The 21,300-nt window shown below is 43.8% G+C and overlaps 1 protein-coding gene across 1 annotated transcript in view; it reads right to left on the reverse strand.

Moving 5' to 3' along the window:
* Window positions 1-1,440: 1,440 nt before the first annotated feature.
* Window positions 1,441-21,300, reverse strand: part of LOC119962249 — a 131,794-nt gene continuing 111,934 nt past the window's right edge. Inside the window, exon 5 of the mRNA XM_038790239.1 lies at window positions 1,441-3,057. Coding sequence (XP_038646167.1) covers window positions 2,211-3,057 — 847 coding nt within the window. The 3' untranslated portion in view covers window positions 1,441-2,210. The remainder of the gene's footprint in view (window positions 3,058-21,300) is intronic.

A 21,300-nucleotide genomic window follows, 5' to 3' on the forward strand; every position in this document is an offset into this window, starting at 1 on the left:
AGCAACATAGAAGTTTTGACATGCTAAAAAGCTACGCTAGTTAGTGAACGGAGCAGAAGGCCGGAGAGTGAGAAAGAAAGAACAAACAAATTTACATTTATATAGCTTGACATCCCAAAGTGCTTTACAATGAATTATTTTATGAAGTGCAGCCACTGTTATATAAGCAAATGTAACAGCCAATTTAAGCAGAGTAAGGCCTCACAATTGCTAAATCACTAGATAATCCAGTTTCGTTGGTACTGGTCAATAGGGAATGTTGGCCAGACCAGAACGCTCTGATCGTACTCAATCTGCAATATCCCCGAGAAGGCAGAGCTTTAGTATCTTACCTGAAAAGTTGGCAACTCCCAAGAATTCAGCTCTCTCTCGTTATTGGAGTAAACTGTCAGATTAGATTATGTGGTTAAATCTGTCGGGGTTTTGTGGTCATAGGAGCTAGGTAGAATATTGAAAAATATGCTCACATACATGTCTTTATAATGACCGAGGAGTTCCTCCATGTTGCTGGTGTCATTTCTAAACACAACGCAACATATCAGTGTAATGGAGGAAAGAGACAACATTTTCAGAACATGCTGATATCAGCATAAATCTTATGATGTAATGCAATTTTGTTTTTACACAATCATGAAACATAATCCCTCCACTCACCACGAGTTCCAGAATTCAACAGTAAGACCACTCATGAGTTTATCAGTTCACATTATTATTTCAGAACATAAAGAAATATCAATTCAACCAAGAAAGATGCAACATTGAAGTAAAAAATTTTCATCTCATCATTCAATTCTCTTGTGATAGTTGCTGGCCTCACACTACATTCGAGTTTCCAGCTCAGTGTACAAATTGCAAAAACTGGTCCACCCAAATAATTACAATTGTCACATGTTGTTAAAGAGCTCCCAAACCAAATGATATCTGTGTTGGGCTTTCACATGCATTTCCTCAGTCCCACCATCATATGCATTCCCTTGTAGTAGTCTTTCATCAACAGAATGGCTTTGGGCAGTTGGACAGATAATCTCACAGGAAATATGTTGAAATAAAAAGGCAATACCTTTGTTTACAGGTCAGATGTCAGAATATCTACAGTCACAGTCCTAAATAGCTAAACAAGAAATCTTCCGACGCAGCTGAAGTATGTAGTTCTTGAATGTGCATAATTTTGCCTAACATAAATACTCATTTCAAAATAAACCCCAAAATAAACAAGTCAATGATGAGTCAATACGTTTTCAGATAATTGAGGAGTTACAAAACAGAATTGGAATAAAACTAGTCTACGTCATAAATATTTAAATCTATCTCAACAGCTTCACATTTAACAAGAAAAAAATACTCTCTTTGCTCTGGATAAATTAAATTCCACTCCCCCATGAACGTTTTTCCTAAATTAAAAAAAACAGAAGCTGGATCTGCTCACGTACAGCACATTCTTTTAAAAAAAAACAATGCTTTATTGTTAGATCTTGGGAGAGGTAGTGTAAGTCAAATCCAACAGCAAAGTGTCAGACTGGAACTAAAGACCAAACGAGACAAACAACAAACATAGAGATTTAGAGTATAAAATTCTAAAAAAATAAATAGTTTAAATGTAATATAAAACATTCTTGTAACCTTTTGATAAAGGTGCCTTTGTTGGTACAAGAATACCATATAAAAACATTCTGCAAGGAAATAAAACACACCATGTGCTTCAGTCAATAGAATAAAACCACTCATCAAAATGTCCTCCGGAAAATTAGTTCCTCCCACACGGATGCTGAAACAAACCGTAACTATCAAAAGATGAACAGAAGCACAAGATACCGTTTAGTCTCTATGAATGTTTTAGTTGATTAAGTTAATGTTCAGTGTGCGGCAGCGGTCCTTTACTTTCTTAAAAGCAAGTTATCCCACAAAAATAATAACCTCAGTGGTTACAGTCACATTTTGGTATCTCAAGCCAGAAGTTGCCATGACGAGCAAAGAGTTCCCTTGCCATGATTCACGTGGTAATTATCTGCTTGCTTTCTGTCGCCTTTTGTTTACGACCTTTGTAACTGTTTAAAAAGTTGAAAATTATACTGTTTAAATTCTTCCAAGATTTATAAGATTGAATACAGCTTGCTATACAGTGGCTGTTCCAATCATTAATGGTACAGATAAAGTGGTTTCAAATAAACAGGAAGACAAGCATCCAAAACGCTGAAGCACCCAGTGGTGAATTAGGAGCCGACAAGAATCTCCATGATATGGTCCAGGTCACTTAAATCTACTCTGCAGATCTGAATGGCATTCACAGATGTAGAGTTGCATAACTGAAACGGTTTTGAAACTTCATCCACAATAGCTGGTGCTGATCTAGCAGGTGTCAATGGAAGTAAGCACAGATCTGAGTCATACATGGATGTATCAATGTCTTCAAAAATGTCATCAAAAGCCAGGTCTGTTAGGTAACTCGTTGAATTTGTGATTTCAAACGATCCAAACACAGTTTCTGCAGGCTTAATTTCTTGTGGCCTGTCTCCCAAAGATATGTCTGCACTAATGTCACCCTCGCCTGCAGATACTGGACAAGGAGATGGGCTAATATCCTCCATAAAGTCCAAGTCCTTGAGGATCGATGAAATGGCGGATGACATGTCGTCATCTGAAACCACCACTAAAGAATTTTCAATCTGACTTTCTGAAAATACTGAAGAACTATTCAGATCGAGAGAGTTATTTTGAACAGATGATGGTGTTCCAGTTAATTCAATACCTGCCTGAGATGCTGTGAATGTGTCTGGAATTGGACTTGTTCCATTGCAAATGTTAGATCCTTCATGGCTGCTTTCTTGTCTCATTTCCTCCTGGATCTGCCGCACAGTATTCGCTATGAGAACAGAACGATGCAAGTTTGGTTCTACCAGCATCCTACAGCTTTGCAATTTGATGAGGCACATATTGAGCACTAACTGTCTTTGCAAAGTATACGGCAGCCCTGGATTGGAATCAAAGGCACCAGGAACACCAGCCATATTTTCTTCGTAATCACTAAGCTTGCGCTTCAGTCCTTTAGCCAACATGAATCTGGGAGAAGAGAAAAGGGAAAAAAAGAAATGAGTAACTGCTGCCATTATATTTTAGTTAACGTGGTCTCTAAATAAGCGTGCAATTATTCTGTGTCTTTTATAGAATTATGAAGAAATTATGCTCGACAATGAATGGTAAACTGTTATTTCAATTAACATTGCAGGTGTTTAATGACATTTAGGACAATTTGCAGGTCACAACCCTGAAATATTAACTCTTTCTATCTCCACAGGTGCTGCCAGACCTGCTGAGTATTTTCAGCATTTTCTGCTTTTTTTTAAATTTAAGAAAATAACTTCCTCTGTTAATGAAGCACTAGGAGTAATCACTTTGCAAGTTTGTACTCCCACCAATGAGCATCTCAAAACAGGAGCTGAAGCAAAACATCCAGAGGCATATTTGCAGTTAATCTTCTGTCCGTTGAAGTTAATTGATAACTGTCCAAAATGCACAAAGCTCAACAGACAGTATAACTCAAAAATGACTGACTTTTTAAAAAATTCAGTTGATTTATCATTTTCCTATGTCAGATTCAGTGCCGCCAAATCCAATGAGTTAAAAACTTTACTGTATTGGGAAATCACTCCTGGGAACGCGTGCTCTGACTTTCGAAGGACCACCAGCTTCTTAAAAGGACATCAGTGTTCTCATTGGTAAACAACAACAAAACTAACATGCTAGTACGTCAGAAAGTACAGAAATAGGATCACACAGCAGAAATTTGATGACCACGCAGTCCGTAAGAGCCAGACACTCTGGATTGAAAACCTCTACTCTAGTCTTTTGCAGTTTTATCATGAAAGTTGAACTAGTTTGCAATGCACGTTAACTGATTCAATGCACTCCTTTGGAAGATCCTTCATTGAGCCCCTTTAGTGAATGTGAGAAAGATTTCAATCCAAAGATAACTAGCAGTCTAGCTGTGTGCAGGATCTGGGTACATTCCTGTTGTCACATGCAATATTCCTTTAGTTATAATCATCAGACCACAATAGGAACTAGTTCTGACTTGTATGTTACTGTATACAGTTTGTATTTTTAACCCTTTTCCTATGAGCAGATTACAAGAGTTGATCATAGTGAAGTGGCACTATTATGATCCAGAAACCATATGTGGCACTTTATTTGAAATGAAATTTATCATTACAGGAAACATAAGAGAGAGCACTTGAGTTTGTTCGTGGCACTTCCATTTTAGCACCAGCAGAAAAAGTGACCTACATACAGAATTGGCCAGGTAAAGACCAACTCGTCCAAACAATCTCTCTACACATCCTAACTAGACGGTTCTTACCCCTTCACATGTAATGCCCTGGGAGAAAAAAAAAACCAGAAAACACCGGGGCCAATAAAAGGGAAGAATAATCCAGGAAATTTCTCTCCTACTTCCTCAGGCAATCAAAACTGGTCCAGGAGATCATTTGGATGGGCAGCAAGGTGGCACAGTGGTTAGCACTGCTTCCTCACAGCACCAGGGACCAGAGTTTGGTTCTGCCTTGTGTGACTGTTTGTGCACAGACGTTCTCCCCGTGCCTGCGCGGGTTTCCTCCGGGTGCTCCGGTTTCCTCCCACAGCCTAAAGACGTGCAGATTATCCGGATTGGCCATGATCAATGCGCGGGATTACGGGGATAGGGTGGGGAAGTGGGCCCATGTAGAGTGCACTTTCTGAAGGTTGGTGTGGATCCAATAGCCTCCTTCTGCACTGTAGGGATTCTACGAACCATCTGTTCTCCGGAAGGCATTTACCCATGTTTTGATGTGATAATTACCCCAGTCAAGAGTTGATCCATCTGTCTCTTGAAGGTGTACAGGGAGTTAGCAACAACCACATCCACCAGCAATGCATTCCAGAGGCTCACTACTCTCTGGGAAAAGAAGAACTGCCTAATATCCAGTCTATTCCTACCTTTATGTTGTTTACACTCATGTCCACTGCTCCTCCTCGATCTGTTAAAGGGGCAACATGTTTACTTACCTGGCCTGCAGGCAGAAGATTGGCCAGAAAGTCATGGAGAGTCTGTAATTCAGGATCGGGAGGCAGGTGGGGGATTCAGTTCACGCTGGTGGGAAGATGGTGGCAAGTGGATCGGGTAGGATGCAGACCCCAGCTGGGAGATGGAGGGGGACATTGAGGGTCTGAGGAGGAGGAAGGCTGGAAGCATCATAGTGGGGGATCAAAAGCCCAGAAGTCTTTTGATTAGAGGAGTTCAGAGGTGAGCAGGGTGATTTGAGGTCTGGTGTGAGATGGTGGAGGCGAGAATGACACAGAGGCTTGATGGTTGGATCAAAGGTCTGAGCGAAAGCTGTTCCAGGGTGGGTGCCCGATCATGGAGGCATCTGGATCTAGGAGGTATGTGCAAAAGCATTCACTTCCTGGATCCAACAAATCCACACTTCAATGAAAGCATCAGCCGGACATTCAGGAAACCCAGACAACAGCAGTCAAATTCCAAAAGTAGAATGACTATGAGACTAGCAGCTTCATTTTCCTGTCTCCTTATCGAGGGTTGGTCAACCGCCAGCCTTTCAACCTCAGAAAGACAGATATGGGTGGGATGGAGTCAGTTAAAAGACTTCAGACTTTAACTGCCCCACCAGCTAAACCATACTTGCCCATTTTTGGGGGGTAAGATTCTCCCTAATCTATTACATAGATAGACGTCTCATCTTTTCATAATATTAACGTCTCATTTAGATTGCTTCAAAATCTACACTGCTGTAAAAGTAAATAAGCCCAGCTCCTTAAGCCTATCAGAATAGAAAAAAATCTTTAAGGTAGGAATCATTCTTGTAGACCTCTTCCAATGCTTTTCCATAGCACGGCTAGTTTCTGACAGTGATGTATATTTTTATGTAGTGCATATATTAATTTGCAGTATGCAGGCACGGTGAGCATATTATGGTCACTCCCTTATAGCCCTCGAATTCAACTGAGTGGCTTATTTGGCCATTTCAGAAGGCAGTTAAGTGTACCACGTTTTGGTTGGTCCCTGTGATCTTTGGAGTCTTGGTGTGCCTATTGGTTACTGATATGTACCTCGTAGACAGATTGTGGTCATACTCTGGCACTTGCTTGAATCAGGTTTATTAGTACTACATCTAAACAGATTACAGAGCAGGCATATTAACTCCAGGCATGGTGTGTTCCAATCTCTCACTCTCGCTCTCTAAAGAGAGTCTAATACATGGCTGATTGACGTTAGTGATACAGCACCATCTATGTCATTCCAATGTTAACAAACATTCCAATTAAGGGGCAATTTAGCATGGCCAAACCATCTACCTGGCACATCTTTGAGTTGTGGGGGTGAGACCCACCCAGACACGGGGAGAATGTGCAAACTTCACTTGGACAGTGACCCGGATCGGGATCGAACCCGAGTCCTCAGGATCGTGATTTAACAGTGCCATACCACTTATGTTAACCCTTACAGTACAAACCATACTGCTGAGTGTGACCAGGGCATCAGTAAACCAGGTGGGTTTGTGCGACAACCCAATAGTTCTATGGTCATCATTATGGATATTAGTTTCTAGTCCAGATTTATTTTAATTAAGTGAATTTAAACTCCTCTGCTGTCATTGTGAGATTTGAACTCATGTTTCCAGATAATTAGCTCAGATCTCTCCATTACTAGTCCAGTAATCGAACTGCAATGCTACCACAATGGCTAGTGTATAAATAAATAGTCCACGACAATAATAAAACTTAATGTTAATCAACAAAACATAGACAATCTGGTCATTACCAAGACTGTCACAATGCAATATTTATGGAACAATGTCTGATTGAATGAAAAACTGAATCTAATGCTGTTTAGTTTCTGAAATGATGTGGCAGCAGAACACTACTGAGGCTATGAGGCATGGAAATTAAATCATTCTTCATTTTTTAAACCTCAAGTACAGGCCACACTCCCTATTTCTTCCATTTTCTGTGTAGCCTAAATAACTCTAGAGGTTACCTCAAGCAACCTCTTCAAAGGAGTTTTGACCAACCAAATGTATCAATAGTGAATTTAGTTTCTTCGTTTCCCTTTTAAAATATTAGAGAATCGTTAAGCCACTATTTTTCACCCCATTGCATTCATCAAACAATTGGAATTAAGGTTTCATCCATGCAAGAAGTACATTGGAAGCATTGTTTTCTTTCGCTGTGCACAGCCCGTTATACTGCCTAATGCCGCGCAGCCGGGAATGTGCATATCTCATAGGAAATTCTGCTCGAGTGTGGCCCGTTTGTCCCCTGGATGGTACATTTCAGATTGTTGTACAGTTGCACATCCACGCAGCTTAGAAGCCTTGAATGATCTATCTTTCATCCATCATTCTACAGCAATTCAGGTGACCCTTTAAATAAGAAAGTGCTCTAACCAAGGCATGTCCTAAATAGCTGTGGCAGCAGTTTAAAAGTTGCAAAATGCAAACAATGAAGCTAATTACTATATTGCTAGTTCGCAACCTGGCACAAATTGTGTTCAAAATTGTGGTAATTTCCTGAACCAAACTTTTTGCTTCAACCCATTTGTACATCGTAACTTTTTCCTTCAAACCATTGCAATTATGCTACATTTTAGGTTGTAAATCTTTAATGTTAATAAATGTCCTTGATACACTAAGGTGCAAGTTTTATTGGTACAGCTGAAAATAGCTTCATCACAAAAAAATAAACACTCTTAATCAGAGTATCCAGTCCAGCACCCAATTTTAATTGACTGAAACTTGACAGAACCATGTATTAGTTTCATTGGTATACTGCAATCAGCCCCTTAGCAAGTTAAGAAAAATATTTTAAAAGCTTTTGACAAGATGCCCCTTGGTGCCTTGAGTCTTCAAAGAAAAGTTTGATTTTTTAATAGCCACTGAACTCCTGCAAACAGGTAGGTTCAATTAGCGGGAACTCACTACTGAGATTAATTCAATGAGGGGGTGTGGTCAAAATTATAGGCAGGGCTGGCTTCCAGCGCCACATTTTTAAACTAATGGAGAAGATTACAGAAACTCACACAGGCTTTTGTGCTGATTTGGCCAATTATCAGTGAATTGCACTGTAAATTTCAGCACAATCTAATGGAAACTCTACCACTACATACACACACTTCACCGAGAGTGCATGAAAGACTTAGATTAAAGGAACTGTTTTTAAGATTGATTGATAGTCAATAGTCTGACATCGACTTGATATAGCATCTCAATCATAAGCTTTCAAACATAAGATATGTTGTGCACAATTTACGATTTATCTAGCAATATTAAGACAAACACATTTCTGGAGTTTTATGGTTTTTTTTTCTGAATTTGTCCATCGATTTCTATATCAGAGAGGAAATTTGTACCTTTTCTCCAGAGTAAAATATGTATTTTCAGCATATGATTCTTCTTGCAATGCTGTATCTATACACTACTGTTTAAGATTAAGGCGGGCTCACTTTTTAAAAATAAATTTAGAGTACCCAATTATTTTTTTCCAATTAAGGGGCAATTTAGCATGGCCAATCCTAACCCTAACCCTAACCTGCACACCTTTGGGTTATGGGGGTAAAACTCACGCAGACATGGGGAGAATGTGCAAACTCCACACGGACAGTGACCCGGGGCCGAGATTCGTGCCCAGGTCCAGCGCCATAGTCCCAGTGCTAACCACTGTGCCACCGTGCTGCCCCTGGACTCACATTTTGCTGAAAATGTTTAGCGGTAGCTCCACAAACATTTTTCCTGCAACAGAAAAAAGAACTCGCAACCCTTTTTCATAGAATCATAGAATCCCTACAGTGCAGAAGGAGGCCATTCGGCCCATTGAGTCTGCACTGACCCTTCGAATGAGCACTCTGCCCATTTACAAGTGTCCACCACTACGTATCCCTGTAATCCCATAATCCAACCACATCTCTGGACACTAAGGGACAATTTAGCATTGGCCAATCCACCTAACCCGCACATCTTTGGAAACCGGAGCACCCTTGAGGAAACCCAAGCACACACGTGAAGAATTAACAAACTCCACACATATGTTGTGTGGAATTGAACCTGGATTCCTGGCGCTGTGAGGCAGCAACGCTAACCACTGGCCACCATGCCGCCCTGTAATTTTTTTTTTAAATTTAGAGTACCCAATTAATCTTTTTTCCAATTAAGGGGCAATTTAGAAAGGCCAATCCACCTACCCTGCACATCTTTTGGTTGTGGAGGCGAAATCCATGCAAATCCGGGGAGAATGTGAAAACACCACACGGACAATGACCCAGAGCTGAGATTGAACCTGGGACCTCGGTGCCGTGAGGCAGCAGGGCTAACCCACGCCCTGTAATTTAATCAATAAACTATCTACAATAATAATCACTTATTGTCACAAGTAGACTTCAATGAAGGTACTGTGAAAAGCCCCTAGTTGCCACATTCCGGCGCCTGTTCAGGGTGGCCGGTGCAGGAATTGAACCCACGCTGCTGCCTTGTTCTGCTTTACAAGCCAGCTGTTTAGCCCATTGTGCTAAACCAGGCCCCATCTGGCAGATCTGTAGACATCAAACATACTACTATAGAGTTCTCCACCCATATGTATAGCAAAAATGACATGACAAACACCTTAATATGCTTTGGCACAAGATGACAGAAACTTGCGTGTTATAGCTTTATTAACAAGTTCTAGGTAAGTTGCAATGCCTCATCTCCAGTGATAACAAACAATTGCATTGAATGAAAAGGATCAACCTGCATGTTTAAATTCAGATTCCAGACCAATAAATAAAGTAGTGTTAAAAAGGATGCAGAATTTGGAGAAATGCAAATTTAGATCCTCAACAAATCCCCTGCGCTAATCGTATCACTAGCCAAATTCTGAAAAGTTGATAAGTTGACTGTGTATACATTTAGTATGCCATATTACGACTGTATCAGAAACCTGGAAAAAGTGAACACAGGAAGCAAGGCGAGAGTTTACCAAATCCCTGGTTTATTTAATTCCACACATTTTCACCACTGCAGAGATGAAGCTACATTGCTTACTACAGTTTCCTAACTTAAATATTTGAAAATATGCTGTTTAAGGTGGGGGGGGGGGGGGGGGGGGGGGAAGAGAAAGAGACATTTTGTAGAGCAGGTTAGTTGGAATCTCAAAAAGCCCATTTAATTATGTCTGTTACAAATGTTGGAATTCAACAAAGCACTTAAAGAAGACTGGGTAATGGACTTGCTGAAAAGAGCCTCAGAATACTTTCACAGATTTTCTACACATTTTCCAAATTAATCACAAAACAATATTCAGTAACTCTGAACTTTAAGTGGTAATAACTGTACCAATAATTTCCCCAGTACATAGAAATCAGGACAAACACTAATTAGGTCATTTATACTACTTGATCTTTGTTTATTACTGATACTTAGAGGTTACTCTTTACTGCCTTTATGCATATTTACTAAAATCAGAGTGTTTAAATCAATACTGCTGCTTCCTACAAAGGCACTAGCTTTCTTCTTTGTAATTATCAATTGTTTATAATGTCCAGACAGAACAATTCATACCCAGATTACTGTATGCCTTCACATACATGGGGTGTACAGTAAACAAAGAAGTCTGTCTGATTGAATCTTTTTAAGCCATAACAGAATTTGCACTAACCCTTGCTTGGAATATTGTCTCTTTTGGGGTCTCCCCGTGATGTTATTGCAAGTAAAGTAACAATCTAACAAAGAAAGAGATATTTTTGATAATTAGTGCAAATGCTACACAATAAGATCTTACCTTGTTCCAAAGTGCCACAGTTTTTATTTCCAAATCTTTGAAGTTAGTGTGACAGTACATTTTGAACATTTCAAATAAAAATGAATTAGTCCTCGGTTGGTTTTTCAAACCAGCTTGTGTGTGTGCAGGCTAGAATTCTCACTTGCACAAACTGCCATGCAGCTGTCTTGCTTTTTTTTCAGACAGCTGACAAACAGCAACTGCACAAGCACAATGACGCAGAAGACTAAGCTGCCGTGGAAAGGAGTGGGCTTGAAAAAAGTAGGTGGAGCTTTGTGGCTTGCAGTAGTGTCCATCTCCAGCTTGGTGAACAGTCAGAACAGCCCAACAAACACACAGGGCCCCAACTGTGCTATTCCAGAAATGCTGACAAGTCTCTCTCGCATGTCCGCTAACAGTAGTTTGTTGAAGCATTATGTGCACTGCAATCCACTTGGATACTACTCAAATATTACTGAAATAAAAGTGTCCAAGAAAAAGATACAGGGTATCTAAAAACTTATTTCACAACTGGCTCCCAGCTCGATTGCTTCTGGTTTTAAATGAGAATTACAAAGAAACGTTCTTGTCTTTTGTTTGCTGTCTAAATCATGTATATTGCCATTAAACAGTAAATGTTTTTTTTTACATTGTTGAGGGGGGTACTGGGTTAAATGAACTAGCTACAGTAACCAAACAGGTGAGTTGAATCAACAAGCAGGGTCAGAAACAGAAATGATTCAAGAGTAACTCCACATATTAGTTGAAAAATTAATATATGGGGAATTACAGTCAGTCAGACAGAGCAGCCATTCCAAGCCAGTACCTTCATTAAATTGCTAACGCCTGCAACTTGTGCAAAATATGTTTATAAAACAATAAATGGAGAAATGAATTGAACAAATGCATTGAAAGGCCACGCACACTCAGCCAGAAATTATTTTTGCTGGCCACATGGAAGAGTTTTGAACAGATAATGGAATCTTTGCATTTCTATATATTTTTTTAAAAATGGATTATGGTTAAATTCAGACAGTTGAACACATTTTAATGCATTTAGAATGAAGAATGTTTAATGAGTGGCTCACCAGCCATTATAAAACATGCTCTACTTTCATTTATTTCCAGGTTACTTCCTTGATGGCAAAGATGAAAATTACACCCTGTCAGATACACATTAAGGAACCAAGTTCAATTTTAACTAATTGATTTAGTACAATATTTAAAAAAATTAAAATGTAAGATTACAATTATTGAGTACATAAAGATTCGCTATCAGTTCTTAACAAAGGCGAAAGTAAGATGCATTTACTAAAAACGTGCCTGTAACAACGGTTCCACTTATATACCAGTACCATCTTAGAAAGTGCTGGGTTTCCCCAAGGTCTGGGTAAACTGGCCAATATTTGTTGAAATGGAGGTGAGAAACCTCTGTTAAATCTGACCCACCTCATGAGAATGGATTGCGTTGGACACCACAGAGGTCATGCAAACTAATAGGGGTCTGAGCTTTGTTCAGCTTTCTACTGAATTGGACAAGGTGACCACAATTGGCTTCAGTATCCCAGATATTCAAAGAATCCCTACAGTGCAGAAGGAAGCCATTCAGTCCATCAAACGTACACCAACCCTCTGAAAGAACACCCTACCTAGGCCCACTCCCCCACCCTATCCCCGTAACCCCATAACCCACCTAACCATTTGGAGACATAGGAACAATTTAAAACGGCCAATTCACCTAACTTGCAAATCTTTGGACTGTGGGAGGAAACCAGAGCACCTGGAGGAAACCCATGCAGACACGGGGGAGAACATGCAAACTCCACACAGACAGTCACCCATGGTCAGAATCAAACCTGGGTCCCTGGCGCTGTGAGGCAGCAGTGCTAACCACTGCGCCACCCTTTTGTTAGAATTCTTCCCCCAATTGATGTCCAGTGACCCTTGCTGCATGTGCAGGTACGTGAATGCCAAGAGGAGGATTCCAAGTCCACTGCAGTACAGTTGAATAAATATTGTGCATTTGCAAGCTATTCAGCGATAGCCTCAACTCTCTTCACAAAAGATTCAAACAGATTTCAGCAGAAGTCGCCGAACAACTTTGAGTTGAATCCTGATTTTCTCCAATTCCCTAATTTCCCTCTTTCTCGCTGTCTCTTTCTCTCTCTCACACACACACACACTCCAGTCACATGCAATCAAACCAAATGTAATCCGATATTACCACATAAACTGAGATCAGCAAATGGGTCACAGAACTTTGGACCTTGCTGGCATAAAATCACAAAACATTTCAGAAAAATGTGGTACCCGGTTTTCCCAGCATGGTTGCGTTAGGTCCGCATTGCAGTTATCTAATTGAATTCCCTCGTTCCTTAATTTTTAAGAGTTTATCGATTTCTCCCTTCATACGTTCCCCCTCAATCCTTTTTTACTCCACTGAATACAGTCCAGGTTTTGCAATTCTATTAAACATGCCATCCCCGGGGTCATCCAACTGAACCTATAATTTGCCATATTTTCCATGGCTCCAAATTGGTCAACAAACAAGCGAGACTACTGCAAAAAGCATTAAGTAGCAACCATATAGTTTGAGGTTGGAGTCACACACAGATGAGATTGAGCAGGTTTCCAGTTCCTGAAGGGCATTAGGAGGCGTGTTTAGCTTTCACAACAATCTAGAAGCATTATCATACAAGCCTTGGTGAGCTGTCTGTTAATTGAGATTGGGCAAGTAAATAGTGACATGATTCCTTGCATCAGGTGCAATTTCACAGAAGGCAGTTAAAAAAAAATTAAAACTACAAGGCATTAGTTAGACCACACCTGGAATACTGTGAACAGGGACTTCCGGTGGCGGCATGTAGGTGGAGGTCGCACGTTAAGTGGCTCCTGTTCGAGGCTCTGATTTTTGGACTTTAATGCCCGGTTTCTGGGGCAGTTTTTGAGTGAGCTGGTGTAGGAAGCCTATAAGGAAGCTGGCGAAGACCCAGAAGAAAGGCCACTGGAAAGTAGGGGCTAAGCGAACGTCCCGTCATGGAGTGAGTTGATGAGTCTGGCGGGAAGAAAGATGGCGGAGGTTGGATTGCTGGGTGGGGTCGCTCCCCTCACGGTGGAAACTCTGACTGAGGTGATGGCCGGGGAATTTGAGAGGCAGTTCACCAAGCAGACGGAGGTGCTGCGAAGGGAGATGTTGGCTGTGATGAAGGAGTGGGTGGAGGAGGCGATTGCTCCGGTAAAGGCAGCAGTGTCAAAGACATCGGCCGAGGGATGGGAGGAAGGAGAGAAGTTGAAGGGGGTGGAGCAGTGTCTGCCGCAGCACAGTGACCAGTTCACCTCGATGGGTGAGGAGCTGCGGAGGGTGGCAGAGACGAACAAAGGGCTCAGGGCCAAGGTGGGGACCTGGAGAACAGGTCACGGTGACAAAATCTATGGATCATGGGCCTCCCCGAGGGGTGGGGAGGGACCAGGGGCTTTGCAAAGATGCTGACAGAGCTGTCGGGGGAGGGGGAAGAGTTGGTCCTGAGTTGGATGAAACAAAGGCGAGACGTGAAGTGGGAAGGCGTTGAGATCCGAATATGCCAAGACTTGACGATGGAACTGGCGAGAAGGCGGGTGGCCTTCGGACGGGTGAAGGTGGCACTGCACAGCAACGGTGAGAGGTTTGACGTAGTCTGCCCGGTGAAACTGAGGGTGACGTACAACTCAAGAGATTTCTACTTCAAGACGGTGGAGGCGTTCGTGAAGGCCGAAGGATTGGGACTGAAATGACAGATGGAACTGGAATTGGGACTTGGATTGAGAAGATGGGGACTTTGTCTTTATCTCTCTTTTTCGTTATTTCTCTTTTGTATTTGATGGTGGGAACGCATGGGTTTTGGGTTCGTGGAACCGGGGAGAGTAGTTTACCTTTTCATTTTAAAATCTTATTTGTTTTTATAAATTTAGAGTGCCCAAGTTTTTTTTTCCAATTAAGGGGCAAATGAGTGTGGCCAATCCACCTATCCTGCACATCTTTGGGTTGTGGGGGTGAGACCCACGCAGACATGGGGAGAATATGCAAACTCCACACGGACAGTGACCCGGGGCCGGGATCGAACCCAGGTCCTCTGCATCGTGAGGCAGCTGTGCTAACCACTGCACCAACCTGCTGCCCCAGTTTACCTTTGTTTATAGTTAGTTACATGTATATTGGGCTTTGGGTTTATGTCTGTTATCTGGGGGTATGGATTTGCACTGGCTTTGTTTGTTTTTCTGGGACTGGGCTATGGAGGAGGGGATTGGGAGGAAGGGGCTTGGGCAGGGGCCTCCGCACTAGACAATGTAGGTTGACTAGAGAACGGGAGTGTGGTGGGAGGGGAAGGGCTGCAGTTGTTGCAAGCTGGTCGATCAAGTTTCGATGGGCCTGGGATGTGTGAAAGGTGGGGGGATAGGATCAATACTGGGAGAGGTGCTTGCAAGAGGAAGTGTATGGTGGCGGGGGGGGGGGGGGGGGGGGGGGGGGGGGGGAATTCTGGAGGGGGGGAAGAGTTTCGACAGTAAGAAAAGGATGGTGTGGGTCAGGCCTGATGGGCACGACCCGGGGTTATGACGGTGATGGATAGGAGGGGCGGGGAACGGGTGAGACACCCCAGTCAGAACAGTGACCTGGAACGTAAGGGGGTTAGCGGGACCAGTGAAGAGATTGAGGGCTTTTACACATTTGAAGAGCTTAAAGGCCGACATGCTGATGCTGCAGGAGACCCATCGGAGGGTGAAGGATCAGGTGAGGCTGAGGAAGGGTTGGGTGAGCCGTATGTTTCACTCAGGGTTTGATAGTAGGGCTCAGGGGGGTAGCGGTATTGGTGGGCAAGAGAGTGAGGTTTCAGATGGAGAAGGTGGTGGCAGATCGGGGATCAGATACGTTATAGTAATGAGGGAGCCACGGGAGGGGGGTGTGTGGTGGTGGCACTGGAAAGCGTATATGGCCCCAAATGGGATGATGTGAGGTTCGTGAAGAGGGTGCTGGGTGCCATCCCAGATTTAGACCTCCACAAGTTGATGGTAGAGGGAGGATTGGAACGTGGCATTGGAACTGGAATTGTACAGGTCCCAGCTGCGCTCGCTGACCCAGCCGGTGGAGAGGGGGAGTGAAGGCATTGGCTGGGCTCATGAGGGAGATGGGAGGAGTAGACGTGGTAGATAGTTCTTACATCCAAGGCAACAGAAGTATTCGTTTTTCTCTCCGGTACACAAGGTGCACTTGATGATTGTTTTTCTGGGACTGGGCTATGGAGGAGGGGATTGGGAGGAAGGGGCTTGGGCAGGGGCCTCTGCACTAGAGAATTGACTTTTTCATGGTGGGAAAGGCGCTGTTGGCTGGGGCTAGGAGGTTGGAGTACTCAACAATCTTGGATCAAGCTTCGCATTGGATGGATGTGGTTTTGGAGAGGGGGTAGCCCAGAGGCCGTGATGGAGAATGGGCATGGGGTTGTTAACGGACCGGAGCTTCTGTGACAAGACTGGAAAGGTGATCAAGGAGTATGTGAGGTTTAATTGCATGGGGGAGGTCTCACAGTCGGTGGTCTGAGAGGCTCTGAAGGCGGTTGTGAGAAGGGAGGTGATCTTGTTCAAGGCTAAGGTGGATAAGGAGGAGAGGGAGGAATGTCAAAGACTGATAGACGAGATTTGGAGGTGGATGGGAGGTATGCAGGGGACCCGGACCAGTGTCTCCTGGCCAAGACGAATAAGTTGCAGGCGAGGTTCAACCAATTGTTCATGGGGAAAGTGGTGCGCCAGTTGAGAAGGGCAAGGGAGGATGTCTATGAGTATGGGGAGAATGCAGGGGGCATGCTGGCCGGCCAGCTCTAGAGGGATGCAGCACGAGGGAGATAGTTTGGGTACGGGATAGTATGGGGACGTCGATGGTGGCTCCGGAACAGATTAATAAAGTATTTGAGGAATTTTATAGGGACCTGTAAAGGCCGGAGCCACCGGAGGAGGTGCGACGGATGAGGGAATTTCTGGAGTGGCTGGAGTATCCAGTATCTGAGACTGGGAGAGAAAGATAGTGCAGGGTTGGAGGAGCCTGTAGGGGGGCAGGAGATGAAATGAAATGAAAAATGAAAATCGCTTATTGTCACGAGTAGGCTTCAATGAAGTTACTGTGAAAAGCCCCTAGTCGCCACATTCCGGCGCCTATCCGGGGAGGCTTGTACGGGAATCGAACCGTGCTGCTGGCCTGCTTGGTCTGCTTTAAAAGCCAGCGATTTAGCCCAGTGAGCTAAACCCACCCCTGGAATGAAGGAGGCGATTGGGAGAATACAGGCAGAGAAGGTGCCGCAGCCCGATGGGTTCCCATTTAAATTTTATAAGAAATTTAAGGACAAGCTGGTGTCGTCAATGGTGGGAATGTTTGAGGACGTGACAGGTGGAGGTGTCTTGCCATAAACAATGTGGCAGGCTTCCACCTTGTTGCCACTCAAGAAGGATAAGGACCCGGTGGAGTGTGAGCTGTACAGGTCCACATCTCCGCTGAATGTAGACGCCAAGATATTGGCAAAGGTGTTGGCTTAAGGTTGGAAGGGTGCCTCCTGAAGGTGATTGGGAAGGACCAGATGGGGTTTATGAAAGGAAGACAGTTGTTCTCGAAGGTGAGGAGGTTGCTGAATGTGGCCTTTCTCCGGCAGAGGGAAGGGAGACTGTGGTGGTGTTGGCGCTGGACACAGGGATGGCATGTGACCGGGTAGAGTGGGGTTATTTAATGGCGGGTACTGGAGAGATTTGGAATTGGGCCGCGGTTTGTGGCATGGGTGCGGCTGCTGTATAAGGAACCGATGGCGTGTGGAATTAACTGAATGAATTCAGGGTATTTGGCACTACACCAGGGTACGAGGCAGGGATCCTGTTTGTATTGGCTATAGAGCCTTGGCCATTGCGCTGAGCAGCTCAGGGTTGTGGAAGGGAATAGGGAGGGGGTGTGGAGCATAGTGTGTCCCTACGTGCCGATGATCTGCTGTGGTATATCTTGGAAACGAGCACGTTGGTGGGGAGTATAATGGAGCTGCTCCAGAGATTTGGGACGTTGAGAAAAGTGAGTAATTTATGGTCTTCCCGCCGGAAGTGGGAGCGGGGAGTAGGGGGGCTGCCATTCTGCTTGGCGGCAACACACTTTAGTTATTTGGGGCTGCAGGTGGCCTGGGATTGGGCAGGGCTTCGGAAGTTTGATTTCACTAGTTTGGTTGGGAGGGTGAAGGCCGATTTACTGAAGTGCGACAATATCCCTTTGTCGCTGGTGGGCCGGGTGTAGGCAGTAAAAATTAACGTTTTTATTTCAATGTCTGCCGGTCTTTTTATCCAAGTCCTTCTTCAGGGAGGTGGACAAGTAGATCTCCTTGCTCATTTTTTGGGCGGGGGGGGGGGGGGGGGGGAGTGGTGACAAGGATTAGGAGTTGGTACTGCAGAGAGGGTGGGTGGGGGGGGTGTGCTACTAGGTCTCCAAACTGGCGAACGTGAAGGAGGAGGGGTCTGGAGCGGGGGGGGGGGGCTTTGCAGATAAAGATGGAAGCAGGGGTTGGGTTGCAGGCACTGGCACCGGCGCCAGTCCCAATGGTCCTAGGGAGATACTCGGTGAGTCCGGTGGTGGTGGCCACTTTGAAGATTTGGAGGCAGTTTCTAGGCAGCATTTTAAGCTGGGAGCTGGGGCAGAGGGATGCTGATGATGTCAATTAGGAGACATCATGGGTTCGAGCCGGGGAGGAACGACGCAAGGTTTCGGGGATCGGATGAGAGGGGGATTAAGGAAATGAAAGATTTGTTCCTTGGGGGGGGGGGGGGGGGGGATTTATGAGCTTAGAGGAGCTGGGAGAGAGTATGGATTGGCATATGCAGGTGCGGGACATTGCAAGGAAGGTTTTCCCGATCTTCCTGATAGCGCCGGCCTCCTTGTTGCATGCTTTCAACGAGGGGTTGGAGAGGGGGGTTAGTCTCGGCAATAGAACGTAGAACATACAGTGCAGAAGGAGACTATTCGGCCCATCGAGTCTGCACCGACTCACTGAAGCTCTCACTTCCACCCTATCCCCGTTACCCAATATCCCCTCCTAAACTTTTTGGTCTTTTTGATCTACAGGAGGAGGATAGGATGTCTATGTAGGGGATTAAGGAAACGTGGGAGGAAGAGCTGAGGGCGGGGCTGGAAGAGAGACCGTGGTGCGAGGTGTTGCAGAGGACAAATGCCTCGACTTCATGTGCGAGGTTGGGGTTGATACAGCTGAAGGTAGTGTACAGGGCCCACTTCACAAGGATGAGCCTGCTGTTCGAGGGGGTGAAAGATGTCTGTCAACGATGTGGGAGGAGCCCCACCAATCATGTTCATATATTTTGGTCCTGCCCAAAGCTGGAAAGGTTTTGGAGGACGGTGTTCAGTACAATCTTGGGGGGGTCCTGCATGTGGATGTGGAGCCCAGACCCCTAGAAGCCATATTCAGGGTGTCGGACTGGCCCGAGCTGCAGGCGGATTACTCGTAGGCGGGTCTTATTGGGTGGAGTTCAGCTTCTCCACCCTGTGCCTCGGTGTGGTGGGGGGACCTGCTGGAGAAGGTGACATTCGAGGTGAGAGGGCCGGCTGAAGGAGGGGTTCTACAGTTGTTGGGATTTGTTCATCATGTACTTTTGGGAGTTGGTTACCGTGCACTGTTGAGGATTTGGAGGCTTTTGTTTGTTTGGGGTTGCTTTTGCATTGTGAAAATGTTGAAAATCTATTGAATAAAAATACTTTTTTTAAAAAAGGAATACTGTGAACAATTTTGGTGCTTTCCTTAAGTCAAGGAAAGATATACTGGCATTGGAAGCAGACCAGAGACTGTTTACGGTATGGAGGGATTTTCTTATGACAAGAGGTTGAGTAGATTGAGCCTGTACTCATTGGAGTTTAGAAGAATGAGAGGCAACCTTATTGAGACAGGGGCTTGACAGGGTAGATAGTGAGAAGTTGTTTCCCCTTGTGGAAGAGTCTAGGAACAGAGGGCATAATTAGGGCATCATTTCAGAATAACAGGTCGCCCATTTAAGACCGAGATTTGGAGGAATTTCTTCTCTCTGGGGATATGACTGTGTGGAATTCCTTACCACAGAGGGCTGTAGAGACTGGATTGGTAAGTATGCTCAAGGCAGAGATGGACAGATTTTTAATCAGTAAGGGAATCAAGGGTTATGGGGATGACGGGAAAGTGGAGTTTAGGATTACCATGTCAGATTAATCATGGTATACTTCTTCTCCTACATTTTATGATCATGTCCCTTCTCTGTTCTAGCAATTAATCATACTGCGCCTCATAATTTATAGTTGAAACACAGGAGATCCCTGTTCCTATCCCGGGTCAATTACTGCAATTGTTATGGGAGAGGTGTTTTCAGAACTCCAAAATGCATCATGGAGCTCAACCAACCCCCACCTTTAATGGATTGTTGCTTTTAAAGCCACGGCTTGTTCCCCAGGTGTAGTATTACAATTATGGACACGTGGTTTTTAAAAAAAAAACAATGTTTATTCCATGAACTCAACTTAACCTTTTAAATAAACATTGGATCTCTTAACATCCCTTACTTCAAAGATAACCCTGAAAATAATGCAACACTCCCCAATCCTGCAAACTGTTACTTTACACATCCAAAACACTTAACAAATCCTTCAAACAGAAGCACATTAGATTTATATTCAATACTGAGACCTTTTTTACAATTCCGAGTTCACCGAAGGATTAAGAGATAGTCCTTCATGGCAGAGATCACCAGCAATGCAGCTCACAGCCACAAAAACACAGTCACACCCAAGCTGCTGTCTCAAACTGAAACTAAAACTCCCAAAACTAACCTCAAAATGGCCGAACTAAGCTCAGCTCTACCCACTCTCAGAAATCGCTATTTTCTTAAAGGTACATTGCTTAAACATCCATTTCTTAAAGGTACATTGCTTAAACATCCATTTCTTAAAGGTACTCTCACATGACACCTCCCCCCAAGAAAAAAAAATAAACCATCAACTTCAAGATGGTTTCGTTTTTCACTTTTGCACCATCCACTAAGAAATGCACACAGTAAATATATGTTTTAATTTAAGAAAAACAACACACGCAAACAGGCATAATAATATAGTCCATTTTTCCCGTTCTTCTTCCTCCAACTGAAAACCTTCTCGATTAACAGTCTCTTTGAACAAGAAAGTCTCTGCACGATCCATCCATTACTCTACTCCTCAGCATTTCTCTTTAGAATCAGATACTTTAGTTCAATCTGACCACAGAGCCCCTTGCAATTCTCCAATACAGGAGCATTGGTGATCACAGCTTTCAGGCAGTCAAATGCCTGTTGAAAGTCCCCTGTCCATTGAAATTTTTTACGTTTCTTCAGCAAGTCCATCAGTGGAGCAACCACGCTATAAATCTTGTGCACAAAGGGTCGATCAAATTCATGCATGCTAAGAGATCGTATTATTTCCCTTTGTCTTGAGGGTATCGGAAACTCCTCAAGGAAAGTGATTTG

The sequence above is a fragment of the Scyliorhinus canicula genome, chromosome 2, assembly GCF_902713615.1.
Source record: "Scyliorhinus canicula chromosome 2, sScyCan1.1, whole genome shotgun sequence".
Lineage (NCBI taxonomy): Eukaryota > Metazoa > Chordata > Chondrichthyes > Carcharhiniformes > Scyliorhinidae > Scyliorhinus > Scyliorhinus canicula.